General features: G+C 37.0%; 1 protein-coding gene and 1 long non-coding RNA gene across 3 annotated transcripts in view; one reads left to right on the forward strand and one right to left on the reverse strand.

Annotated features, from left to right (window-relative positions):
• The window catches only part of RADX (RPA1 related single stranded DNA binding protein, X-linked), an 81,042-nt gene that overhangs the window by 11,222 nt on the left and 56,263 nt on the right, over positions 1 to 13,557 (reverse strand). For both annotated transcript variants that reach the window (XM_002720172.5, XM_089324700.1), the window contains exon 12: positions 7,591 to 7,869. In XM_002720172.5, coding sequence (XP_002720218.2) covers positions 7,591 to 7,869 — 279 coding nt within the window. The remainder of the gene's footprint in view (positions 1 to 7,590; positions 7,870 to 13,557) is intronic.
• On the forward strand, positions 375 to 6,418 carry LOC149119693 (uncharacterized). The gene is made up of 4 exons (XR_016227783.1): positions 375 to 779; positions 3,489 to 3,531; positions 5,261 to 5,331; positions 5,740 to 6,418. It is a non-coding gene; the product is annotated as an uncharacterized LOC149119693 (long non-coding RNA).

Below are 13,557 nucleotides of genomic sequence, written 5' to 3' on the forward strand. Positions count from 1 at the left end.
TGGCCACAATGGCCAGAGCCAGGAGTCAGGAGCTTCATCTGGGTCTCCCACATGGATGCAGGGGCCCAAGGTCTTAGCCATCTTCTACTGATTTTCCAGGCGCATCAGCAGGGAGCTGGATCAGAAGTGGAACAGCCAGGACTTGAACTGGCACCCATATGCGATGCTGGTGCTAAAGGCCGTGGCTAACCCACTGCACTACAGTGTCGGCCCCTAATTTTTTTCTTAAATTTTGGATTAACATGAAATACTTGTACATTTTATGGGGTATAGTATAATATTTCAACAGATGTACAAAGTATAAAGCAATCATGTCAGGCAATTAGCTCTTCCACTTTCGTTACCTCGGACCATAGCTATACTACTGTTTTGTGGAACATCAGAAACCATTGCCTTTACCTGAGTGCGCTTTAGTACACAAAATCATATCTCCCCATCTCACGCCCCTCCTAGTGTTGTGGGACGATGAAGGTTATCTAGGTTCCTGTTTTATGTCAAAGAATTTCAATGTGGACAGGGACAGTGGGCAAAGCAAGATTTATTGAAAGTGAGAAACCTGCTAGAGCAGTCAGGATGAGGACTCCAAGGGAAGAGTTGCCGAAGAACCTTGCCAGTGTTGGCTCTTTTATCCACAGAGTAGTTCTTTCCCTGGCCCTTTTCTGAAAAGTGAGTACAGATTTAACCAATCTGGAGGCTAGAATAACGACCAATCCGCAGGCAAGTGTTACTAATACTTGGTCGTTATTCTAGCTACTATGTCAGACCTCCAGCAATGACAGGTGAGCCCCCAAACATGGTGTGGGAGTTTTGCAGTTGGTGTTACAGGGGCAGTGGCAGGAGTCTATGGCTCTAGTCACTCAGGTCTGTGCCTTGTGTTGGAGAGATGTGGCGGATTCTTTTGGCGAATTCTTCAGGAGCCGTACAGCTCTCACGCTACAGCTCTTCATATTACAGCTCTCTGCACTGCAGCTGTCTCTGTGCTGGTCACAGCCTTCCCTTTCTGTCAGGTTCTTCTCTGTTGGCTCCATCGAGGTCTTAGACTGCCTTCTGGGTTGCTGCTTCTCTTCTGTGCTGGGTTCTCCATCACTTGACCATGAAGAATGAGCAAAACTCTCTGGCAGTGGGAACGGCCTGCCCTGAAGGGCTAGCTGCCCTGGAGGACTGCCTCTCAAAGATGCCTGGCTTGGACTTTTACGCATTTCTAAAGCAGGAAGCTCTCCCTAATTGGTCGATGTGCGTGGTAATGAGGCATGTTATGTGAACAAATCAGAGAACTTATATTGGAGTAGCCTATTTTGCAGAAAAATGTTCAGAGTTCACAATCAGGTCTGTTTGGAGACTCAACAGCTGCAGATTACCTTGCATAGGTTTGCCCCTTCTCCAGTCTTCCCCTCCCTCAGGGCTCCTGAAGAGTTACATCTTGTGTTTCTTTGCTGTTTTTCTTTCCTTTCCAGGGGTCTCTGGAGTCCCTATCACTAGCATCTAGTAATTACTATTTTAGATTCATATCAACTATATGTGTGTATGTATAAATTTCCACATATGAGAAAAAATGTGATATTTGTCTTTGTGAGAATGGCTTATTTCACTTAACATAATGATCTCCAACTCCATCCATTTTGTTGCAAATATCCCCATTTCATTCTTTTTGTTGGCTGAATAATACTCCATTGTGTAATCTAGATAGCTTTCTTTTTTATTCATTCATCCATTGATGAAACCTAAGTTGATTCCCTATTTTGGCTAGCGTGAATAATGCAGCAATGAATACAGAAATGCAGGTATCTTTTTCATATGCTGATGCAATATTATATTGGGTCATGTGGTTCTATTTGTTAGTTTTTTGAGGAACATCCAAATACTGTTATCCCTAGTGGCTATACTAAATTGCATTCCTACCAACACTGTGTTAGGGTTCCTTTCTCCACAAAGTCACTAGTGTTTGTTATTTTTTGTCTTTTTGGTAAAAGCTGTTCAAACTGGGGTAAGATGATACCTCAATGTGGTCTTGATTCACATTTCCCTGATGGCTAGTGATATTGAACATTTTTTCACGTTTTTAATAACATTTTTAAAGGAAAACGCTGCATTAAAGTACTCATTGACCACAGATATATTCTAGTTTGCAAATATAAAAGAGAAAGTAACATTTTAAAAAACCTTAACATTTTTAACAGTATGCCATTGGTAATATTTTGACTTGTTTCTAACTTATAAAATATTGAGGTTAGCTTCAACATTTTCAAGTAAAATTTGCTCTAAGTTGTTTGATTAAGACTAGTGTTCAGAGTGCAACAGGTCTCAGGGCTTCTGTACGAGCTGTTCTTGTATCTTTTTTCCCCCAGATTACCAGATGGCATGCTCCTTGCACCTCCATCTGGTTTCCGGTGAAATGTTACCTTTTTAGGGAGACTACTGAGGACTGTATTGAAAATTTAACTGCTTCCAGCTGCAGCATTCTGCAACCCCTTTTCTTCCCCTAACTATCACCATCTCTCTATAAGATCTTTTAGGGTGGTGCTTATATCTGCTTTGTTCATTAATGTAACTAGCATGTAGAACAATGGTAGGTATATTAGATTCCCAGTGAATATTTGCTAAATTGATTAAATAAATGTAGATTTTTGTATTTACCCATAATTTATCATATTTGTGCATTAATGTTCAAATATAAATTCAACTGTATTCCCACTGCCAAACAATGAACACAAAAATCCTGTACAAATATCAACAACAATGGCTATGATGTAAATGAGTTATTTAAACTATCTTTGCTAGATGTTTTGTCAAAAGATTTTTGACAAAATTTACCAAATGGTGCTTTTGCTGTAAAATATATTTAAATAACAGTATAATATTTTGATAGCATTAATTTCGATTTCAAGGTAACTATAAAGTAAAACAATAAGGTTGAATTTATCTTGACTTTTTCTCCTATTAAAGCAAACGGGACCAACAGAATTTCTACCTTTCTTGGTATTCGTTTGTGGGGTCAGGATAAATTATTTGCACATACTCTCAAGGAATGCCCCTTTCCTTGATGAAAGTCCACTTGAACAATTAGCTGAGTAGCACTAGGCTCCCCTCACTGTTGTCTCCCTCAACAATTAATGCTTGTATTGGGGTTTATAGCTCTTGATCTCCAAAAGATCAATGGATGACCTTCAGAGAATTATGAAAGGCTGGCTGGATTATGTTTCTAATTGTGTAAATCAAATGCAAATTGAAGAGAGAATTCTTAAACTCTGATTGACTAAAAAGATTTCATGGGTAATTAAATCAATGTTAGGAGAGCCAGTGATATATACTGATAAAATCTATTAAGTCCAATCAAGCTTTTGAAAAGTATCTTCTTATATTTAAGGTAAGAAATAATCCTCAAAATTGGGAGAGACTGACCAAGAGATTTTAAGTTTTGTAGCTGGGCTAGTTTTTACAGGTACTGAAAACTTGGTTTGCTACTTCATCTCAATATATTCTCTTTGTAGGCAACAGGCTGATGTTTTAGTGGTTCACATCGATTGATCTGAGGTGAGCAAGATGGAGTAACAAGGATATTAAGATAAGAACCAGTACTTTTGGGATAGATTTCTGATATTGTGATGGTACCCAACTGGTTGTTGAGAGTCATTAGAACTGTGGGAAGGCTAATAACTCTATTCCAATGTTTTCAGTAATGACTCACCCATACCAGTCAGAGCTAATGACCAAGTAATAAGGTTATGGTTCAAATAATCTTCGTGGCTCCAAGAATAAGGCACTTCAAAATTATTATGCCCTCTAGAGAGCAACAAGATATTGCAAAGGGATAATAATCTACTAGAACATAGTATCAAAGTGAGACAATCTTTGGGCTAGGAGAACTTTAAACTTTATACAGATTTACTAGCCTGGATTGGTTTAGACAGTCTTACCCAAGAACAGGGGTCGAGAATAGAGGTCAGAAAACTATGACCTGGTAGTCAAATCTAGCCTGTTTGTTTTTTGTATATACCATTAAGTAAGAATGACTTTTACATTTTTAAACAGCTAAAAGTCAAAAGGACAATATTTTATAATATGCAAAAATAATGAAACTCAAATTCCAGTGTGCACAAACTTTTATTCAAACATAGCCATGCAGCACATTCATTAACATACTGTCTGTGGCTGCTTTCATACCCAAACAGCAAGCTGAGTAATTGCTACAGAAATTAAATGGCCTGTAAAGCCTTAAACATTTGCAATTTGGCCTTTTACAGTAAATGAGCTTTCCACCTTGCACAGTATATGTTTAAAGTCATCATTCAGTTTTCAGATTCTATCTTTTAACAAACAATGTCTTAGGAAGAGATTAAATCCTCTCTTCTGAGTTCACTGTTCATGTTCATGCTTAAAAAAGTTTCCCTGACTCTCAAATACATAAAAATAAATTTTAAAAATTTATATAGAAGCAATAACTTAGTTAATTCCAAACTAGGCTCCTTCATTCTACCTTGATGCTGTTATTCATCCTGAAATGTCCTTCCCATTCAATTTCTGCCTTTCAAAATTGGATTTGTATTGAGATTAACATAAAATATCACCTTCCTCTCGCCTCTTAAGACAGATTTCCAAAGAAGTTTGTGAACATTTAGGAAAAGGAGGCATTTTCCCCAGTGACCTGCTTGGATTGTTGACCAAGGACTCATTCATTTTGTACTAACCTCCTTTTTCTTTTGGCATTATGACTTATCAAATAAACAAAGAAAATGCAAAAAAAAATATAAGACTATTAGGTCTTATAATACTACTTGGATTCATTTTTCCTAAAAGATGTCAAATTTATCACTTTAACATTTGATAATCAGTTCTCATTTTCAGTATTAGAGAATATCTAACCTTTGAATGCTACTTAGAAAGTAATAGTTCTCCACTTTTATTCTACTACTACATGCTTAATTGACAGGATGCATTCTTGCCAGTGGCTCTCTCTCTCTGTAGCAATAAGAATCCCTTATGAGGGGCAGGAGACTTAATGGGCTACTGATGTGTACCTAAAGTTCAAGGAGTGTGGGTAGCCTCTCTAAGGAGATTTTTGTAGGCTACCCCATCCCGCCAAGGTTGCATGAGAATCACTTGAACAAGCACCATTTACATTCATTCTCTATATTTTATCCCTATATTAAGTTAAACCCTTAGAGTATTTGGATTATATGATAGTTACAGTGAAAATATAATCCTTTATAGAAACACATTACTAAGACATAACTAATGATTATATTGATTATGTACATTACAGGGTTGATGCAGCAGGAATCAATCATCTGAAGAGTATGTTCATACCTCTAAAAAAGAAAACTGTAGTTTAAGGTATCACCTCTTTTGTTATTCTGTGTTATTTCTATAATAGTCTCATATAGTAACTTCAGACTAGAATTTTGTTCAAAGGGAAAAAAAAGCCAACAGGATTCCTGAATATGAATGTTTTCTCTGCAACAAAATATATGGTTAGAGTCTCAGGAGAACTGATTTGTAATCTTGCCCCGGCTTTTATCTAGCCAGTGAGCAAGACTAAATGATACACAATGTTTTTAGTTCTAAAATTGAATATCCCATCAGAAAAACAGCATCAACAAAATCCCACAAAAAAAGCACCCTTTCTCCCTTCCTGCCAGAACGCTTAGAGAAAATTATTGCCAAATGGTAGTAATCTGGTTATTTGCAAGCACCTAGTAACATCTACTTTTCCTGCTTCCTCTAAAATGTTGTTTTATTCAGGGCTGGTGCTGTGGTGTAGCTGGTAAAACCTAGGCCTAAAGTGTGCGCATCTCATATGGGTGCCGGTTTGAGATCCGGCTGCTCCACTTCCGATCCAGCTCTCTGCTATGGCCTGGGAAAGCAGTAGAAGATGGCCCAAGTCCTTGGGCCCCTGCACCCATGTGGGAGACCTGGAAGAAGCTCCTGGCTCCTTGCTCCAAATCAGTACAACTCCAGATTTTGCGGCCAACTGGGGAGTGAATCAGCAGATGGAAGACCTCTCTCTGTCTGCCTCTGCCTCTCTGTAACTCTGCCTTTCAAATAAATAAATAAATCTTTTTAAAAAATGTTGTTTTATTCATAAACAGCTTGTTTTTGACTGTCATTTAATCCTGAAAAACATCCTTGAAAACAGGATCTAAAATGTATATAAAAACAGCGTAAACTTCTCAGAGCTAGTGAACAGAGTGGTAAATCTGCCTTCTTCACATCTGATTTCTGCTTTTAGCTGACTCATAGCCAAAGCTATAAAAGTTTACAATTACATATAAGACTGCTGAGATGTCTTCGCCAGTCTGTTTCAGTGGATCAGTACCAGGTAAAAAGAAAGAAAAATAATAAATTTTTGTGTCTAAGGAAGCCATCATTTTCATGATTACATTTTGTGATATATGTAAAATAATGCTATAAACTTTGTTTACTAGACATAAAAAACTAAGGCTGATAAGCTACTTGAAGAGACAAAGTAATTTACTAGAAGGAAAAGCTTTTGAAACTTTGGTTCATGATTGTCTAACATAGTGGAAATAGATACTTTTCACAGATTATATATATATATATATTCACATGTATATGCATATTTTTGTGTGAGGAGGTAGGGAATTTTTAAAATTGATTTATTTTCATTTTATTTGACAGGCTGTGAGACACACACACAGAGAAAGGGGTGGGGGGAGAGAGAGAGAGAATGAGAGAGAGAGAGAGAGATCTTTCATCTATTGGTTCAGTCCCCAAATGGCCACAATAGCCAAGGCTGAGCCAGGCTTAAGAGAGGAGCCTGTAACTCAATCCAGGTCTTCCATATGGATGGGAGGACACAACCACTTGAGCCATCATCTGCTGTCTCCCAGGATGCACATTAGCAGGAAGCTGGAATTGGAAACACAGCCTGAACTCAAACCCAGGCACTCCAATATGGGATGCAGTTGTTCCAGTGGCATCTTAACTGCTGTGCCAAATGTGCAACCCTAAGATTTTATTTTAAAATTATTTCATCTACATCTTTCACTTATTAGAAACAAAAATAAATGTAAGCTTTAATTTTTTGATTCATTTATATTTTTCTATGCCCTACAGTTACCTTTCAGTTTTGAACAACCTGTAAAAATTAGCTTATTTTCCATTATCAGACAAGGGAAGTCTTTTCAATAACCTTTTTCAGTTCAACCTGAATTACTTGAGGATTTTATTTTGTTCAAGAGTAAACAGACCTTCTGTCATTCACCTGATTAGCACCCTTTTTTTATTATACTTTACCCTTCAATGCACTGAGAAATAAGTAGAGGATATGAGTAAAAATGTGGTAGCTGAGGGAGAACAGAACCAGTCTTAAAAGTCTAGTAGACAGATGGTCAGATGTGAGGAAAGTTCCCTTAGTTTCTATTTTTCTTTCTCTAGATTCTTTCTAAGCACTTGTTAATGCTTAAAAGCCCATAATTTGAGCTCCATTTATTCCAAAATTAGTGCTCTATTCCTCTAGTTTCAGTCAAACAGCAGCTCCAATTGAGCTTACTTTTTTTTAAAGCAAAATTAGTATATATGTTTAAAGTACGTTAAATTAATATTATTCAAAGAGAAGAATAATTGACTTACCTAGAATGGTTACTTCAAAATGTCCAAGGCTTCGGGCGCTCTTAAAATCTTCAAGTTTGGGGGGTCTTTCTTCTGGTGGTATGTATTTTGCAGGCTGAGAATTATACTGCTGAGCAAGAAAATTCCTATGCTCAAAAAGAAATTTCCGTGGAATACTTTCAGGATAAACACGGCTGTAATGCAGGTGATCTATTAAATGATACTTTTTGTCTCTCCACATCTGGCTCTCCCATCTATCACTTAAGATTTTTCCAGTCTTCCCTCCAAAACTTTCCTGACCTGTTAAAGACACAATAAAACAGATACAATTGACCCAATAATGGTATTCACTATTTTTTAAAAAGCACAGAATAATAAGGAATAGTTAGGTGATTTTAAAAATCAAACAACCACCTATAAAATGTAAAGTGAATACCCCAAAGATAACTATATTCACTTTCAAAATAAAAATGCACTCTAAAATATTAAAAGTGACAATGTCGCCTTGTTCTCTCTTGATCTCTCTCTCTTATGCCTGTCCCCCCTACCCATCAGGCTTCCCTCACCCGAAAATAAACCTTTCCTCTAGAAAAAAAAAAGTGACAATGTTTTCTCTGCTGTTCTAATTATGCAGATTTGTTAATTACCTTCACATTTTTCCTATATTTTCTATATGCTCTTAAATAAATATATATTCCATTTATGTTCTATGACAAATTTAAGTTAAATCAAATTCATGAGAATAGTAGTATCTAGAGATACTCACTATTGGTAAAATTCGAGCTTAAAATATGATTCTGTTAATCCCTGCTAAAAGAAGCCTAAACACATACAGTTCTTTTCTTGGATACATCTCTCCTTCAAAAGGACCGTTTTTTATTATTATATATGACACTCTGTATAGATATAAATAACACGGAAAACACAGAGAGGGCTAAATTGAGATGAATGATGCCCTCAGTTCTTGATTGTTTTCTATCACAAAGCCAATTTATCATGTACTCATATTTACAATTGATCAAACACATTTAGTTTCTAAAGGAAAATATAATTTAGCACTTACATATTATGACATTCATTCATTCAACAAATAATTTTTGAGCACCTATTATGTGCCAGACACTATGCTAAGAAATTCAGTACAAATAAAATTTTAATTCAATAATGCATCCTGGGAACTATGATGTATGGTAAATTTAGAAAAGACATGCTTTTGGAACAAGACTCGCCTCATGTTGTCAATTCTGCTAGCTAAGGCAAGCTGACAGCAGCTCTTTCAGTTTACCACAGTTGTTGAGTTTCTACCTTGCAGGCTGTGTTGACTTCTATCCTAGCATAAAAAAACCTTGCTGAGGCAGAAGATGGCTTCATTTGCAAGTTTCAGTATGGTTAATACAGCATTTCTTCTTTTGAGACTTTACTCCATACCCCAAACTAGTAGTTTGGCTTCTGAAACCTAGCTGGAGACTTACTGAGAATATATTGCATGGTAGAATATTAGATTGAGTTGTAAGCGAAGATACAGCTGCACAGTCTTCTTACCAGGAATTGAAAATATTGCAATATTACAAAAGAATTCTTTAACTCAAAATTCATTTGATGAATACATTTAAATACCTGTAATAATACTTTATAACAAAAAGGATAAAAAAGTTAATCACACACAAAAAGGAAAGGAGTAAATCAAAACTAAAATGAAAAGATAATGGGACTAAACTAAGAATTTGGAAATGACTTAATCTTTTTTATCTTCTAAAAATAAATCAAGCTAATAAAATTATATAACAGCAGTAAGGAGCTGCTGCAATGACCAAAGCCATATTAAGCATTCCTGATGTAGTGTTATAGAATATAGCATGAAAAGCTTGCAGATTATTCCAATTTTTAAAAATTAAGTATTTGTATCTACTTTACAGAAAACAAAATCCTATGATTGACCCTATCAGGAGTAAGTCATTATTTTCTATGTGAGTTTTAATTTTAAGCACTGCCAAGGTATAAGTGTTTATGTGAAAAATTACTCTAAAATATCATGATTTATTTTTCATTTTAGTAAGCTGGGGATTGTAATTACCTATCCCAGTTATACAGTCATAAGTAATTAGTACAAATAGGTCTTAAATAAATGCAGGAGCGATTGGTAGTTATTGGTTGTGAATAGCAACATTTCAAAGACAATAATTGGGAAAGAGACCAAATGTATCTAGAGCTCAGATTTTTCTAAAACTAAGATGGAAAATCATGAACTAGGATTTATTTTTAGAGTGAATACTACTAAAATTATCATTATGTTATGTTTTAAGCTTAATGCATAGCTAAAATAAAGGTTAATTACCTAGAAAAACTGTACTTTTTGTCTTATAATTATCCCTCTTTTATTTCAGTTACCCATTTTACACTTATTTCTGGTGAGATTGGTTTTATGTTTTAATGAGGAAAATTTTAAGGAAAAGACTACACTTAAGTTGTGAAGTAAAAAAAATGGGGCACAGTACAATTTTATATATATATATATATATAGGCATGGTGAGCATTTTCTTATGTGGATAAGAGGTGCAATGTGTAGGGGCATGGGAGAAGAGCTATTTGTTTTGCTTTCTTTCTTCCCTCTTCCCTCCAATGTCCCAATGTGATGCAAATCTACAATGGTAGAAATGAACATGGTATTCCAGTCAGTGGTAAGGTCTGTGCTTGACAGTTAGTATATGAAAATAAAAGACTGTGTAAGTCAGATGCTATCTGTAATGTCTTGTGATCTTGTCTGCACTGTTCTTGTTTATTGTTTACATTTCAAACATATGCCTTATCTACTTACCTAAGTTACTGCATATAAAGGATTATATGTTAAACTTTGTAGTCTTCAAAAAAGTAGCACAAACAGGCCATACACACACCCATGCATATTAACTATATATTCACAAAATAAATGACTTTTGAGTTTATAGTATAAAAAATACCAATTCTATCATGAAACATATATGAGAATGCACTAGTAATCAAATTGACAGATATAATTCATTGACTAAAATTGCAAAATATGAATATGCTCTATTGTATGCATAAGGGTATATAATCTATTAATTAACATTTATCTTTTAATTTTACCTATTATAAACAATGCTCTAAAAATATCTTAGAACATGTTTCCTTGTGTGGTCAAAATGTAGTTGTAATCACTGGGTCACAGGGTATATAACTCATTTTCAATGAATTAGTCATTGTGAAAATTTTTTTTAAGATTTATTTATTGATTTGAAAGAGTTACACAGAGAGAGGAGAGGCAGAGAGAGAGAGAGGTCTTCCATCTGATGGTTCACTCCTCAGTTGGCCGCAACGGCTGGAGCTGCGCTGATCTGAAGCCAGGAGCCAGGAGCTTCCTCCGGGTCTCCCAGGTGGGTGCAGGGGCCCAAGAACTTGGGCCATCTTCTACTGCTTTCCCAGGCCATAGCAGAGAACTGGATAGGAAGTGGAGCAGCCGGGTCTTGAACCGGCGCCCATTTGGGTTGCTGGTGCTTCAGGCCAGGGTGTTAACCCACTGCGCCACAGCGCCGGTCCAGCCATTGGCAAATTAATCTTGAAAGGTAGTTGTAGCATATTTATCTGAGAAAGGGGGCCATGGTCTTCTCTACCCATCTCTGACACACACACACACACACACATATTTGCTTATATAATAAACATAAATAGAAGGTTGTACTACAAAATGAATTAAAATTATTGTGGGAGTGGACAAATAGGATACAGGGATAGGAACAGAAGCCAAATGTCTTAAAAATATATCCTTTTGGGACCAGCGCTGTGGCATAGTGGATAAAGCCGCTGCTTGCAGTGCCGGCATCCCATATGGGCACTGATTTGAGTCCCGGCTGCCCCATTTCTGATCCAGCTCTCTCTGCTATGGTCTGGGAAAGCAGTAGAAGACAGCCCAGGTCCTTGGACCCCTGCACCCATGTGGGAGACCCAGAAGAAACTCCTGGCTCCTGGCTTCAGATTGGTCCAGCTCTGGCCATTGTGGCCAATTGGTGAGTGAACCAGCGGATGGAAAACCTCTCTCTCTCTACCTTTCTCTCTCTGCCTCTCCTTCTCTCTGTGTAACTCTGACTTTCAAATAAGTAAATAAGTCTTTAAAAAATAAAAACACATTTTTTGTATATTTTATTATAGAACCACAAAAATAATCTATAAAATTATAAAATAAAAGTAAATGCATCATTTAAAGAAACCAGTCCCTAAGCATCACAATAAAATAAATAAATCTAAATGTTTATTCAGTTGATAGTAGAATCACACAAGAAATATTACAACTGACTCTATAACAATTTGACTATGTATACCTAGTAGGGTATACCTTAAGAACAAAAAGAATTGCTAAACAAATAAATCTTAAAATGAATATTCTGAGATTATTTTAGTATGTGCTTAGTTAAAGCAAACAAGTTATTATATGTATGATACTCTTTTTTTTTTTTTTACTACTTACACTTTTTTTTTATTACTAAACTGAAGCAAATATAGTCCCAAGGAACTTGAAGAAGTTCCATATTTTGTAAGTGGAAGGGCAGAGATCCCACTGCAGACAGGCTGATTTCTTAATTCTTTTTTTTATTTAATAAATTTGAATTTACAAAGTACAACTTTTGCATTGTTGTGGCTTTTCCTCCCATAACCTCCCTCCACCCGCAACCATGCCATCTCCCACTTCCTTTCCCATGCCACCCTTCATCAAGATTCATTTTCAATTATCTTTATATACAGATGATCAACTTAGTATATACTAAGTAAAGATTTCAACAGACTGCACCCACACAACTGCACAAGATATAGAGTACTGTTCGACTAGTAGTTTTACCGTTAACTCTCATAGTAAAACACATTAAGGACAGAGATCGTACATGGGGAGCAGGTGCACAGTGACTCCCGTTGTTGATTTAACAATTGACACTCTTGTTTGTGACATCAGTAATCACCCGAGGCTCTTGCCATGAGCTGTCAAGGCTATGGAAGCCTCCTGCATTCACCAACTCTGATCTTATTTTGTCAAGGCCATATCACAGTGGAGAGTCCTTCCTCCCTTCAGAGAAAGGTGCCTCCTTCATTGATGGCCCGTTCATTCTGCTGGGATCTCATTCACCAAGATCTTTCATTCAGGTCGTTTTTGCCACAATGTCTTGGCTTTCCATGCCTGTGAGACTCTCATAGACCTTTTAGCCAGATCCCAATGCCTTAAGGGTTGATTCTGAGGCCAGAGTGCTGTTTAAGGCATTTGCCATTCTGAGTCTGCTGTGTATCCTACTTCCCCCGCAGCATCATTCTCTCCCTTTTAATTCTATCCTTCGGCCGGCACCGCGGCTCACTAGGCTAATCCTCTGCCTTGCGGCACTGGCACACCGAGTTCTAGTCCCGGTCGGGGTGCCGGATTCTGTCCCGGTTGCCCCTCTTCCAGGCCAGCTCTCTGCTGTGGCCAGGGAGTGCAGTGGAGGATGGCCCAAGTGCTTGGGCCCTGCACCCCATGGGAGACCAGGAGAAGTACCTGACTCCTGCCATCGGATCAGCGCGGTGCGCCAGCTGCAGCGCGCCGGCCGCGGCAGTCATTGGAGGGTGAACCAACAGCAAAGGAAGACCTTTCTCTCTGTCTCTCTCACTGTCCACTCTTCCTGTCAAAAAAAAAAAAATTCTATCCTTCATTATTTGCAGACACTGGTATTATTTGTGAAATCTCTTTGACACTTAACTTACCTTTTTGATAAATTATGTACTTAAACTGATCACTTTAACAAGTGAGATGGCATTGGTACATGCCTCCTTGATGGGATTGAATTGGAATACCCTGGCACATTTCTAGCTCTACCATTGGTGGTAAGTCCGAGTGAGCATGTGCTGAACTATATATCTCCTCCCTCTCTTATTCCCACTCTTATATTTAACAAAGATCACTTTTCAGTTAATTTAAAATGCCTAAGAATAATTGTGTATTAATTACAGAGTTCA

This window comes from Oryctolagus cuniculus, chromosome X, assembly GCF_051225735.1.
Source record: "Oryctolagus cuniculus isolate XC-2025 breed Fujian yellow rabbit chromosome X, ASM5122573v1, whole genome shotgun sequence".
Classification (NCBI taxonomy): domain Eukaryota; kingdom Metazoa; phylum Chordata; class Mammalia; order Lagomorpha; family Leporidae; genus Oryctolagus; species Oryctolagus cuniculus.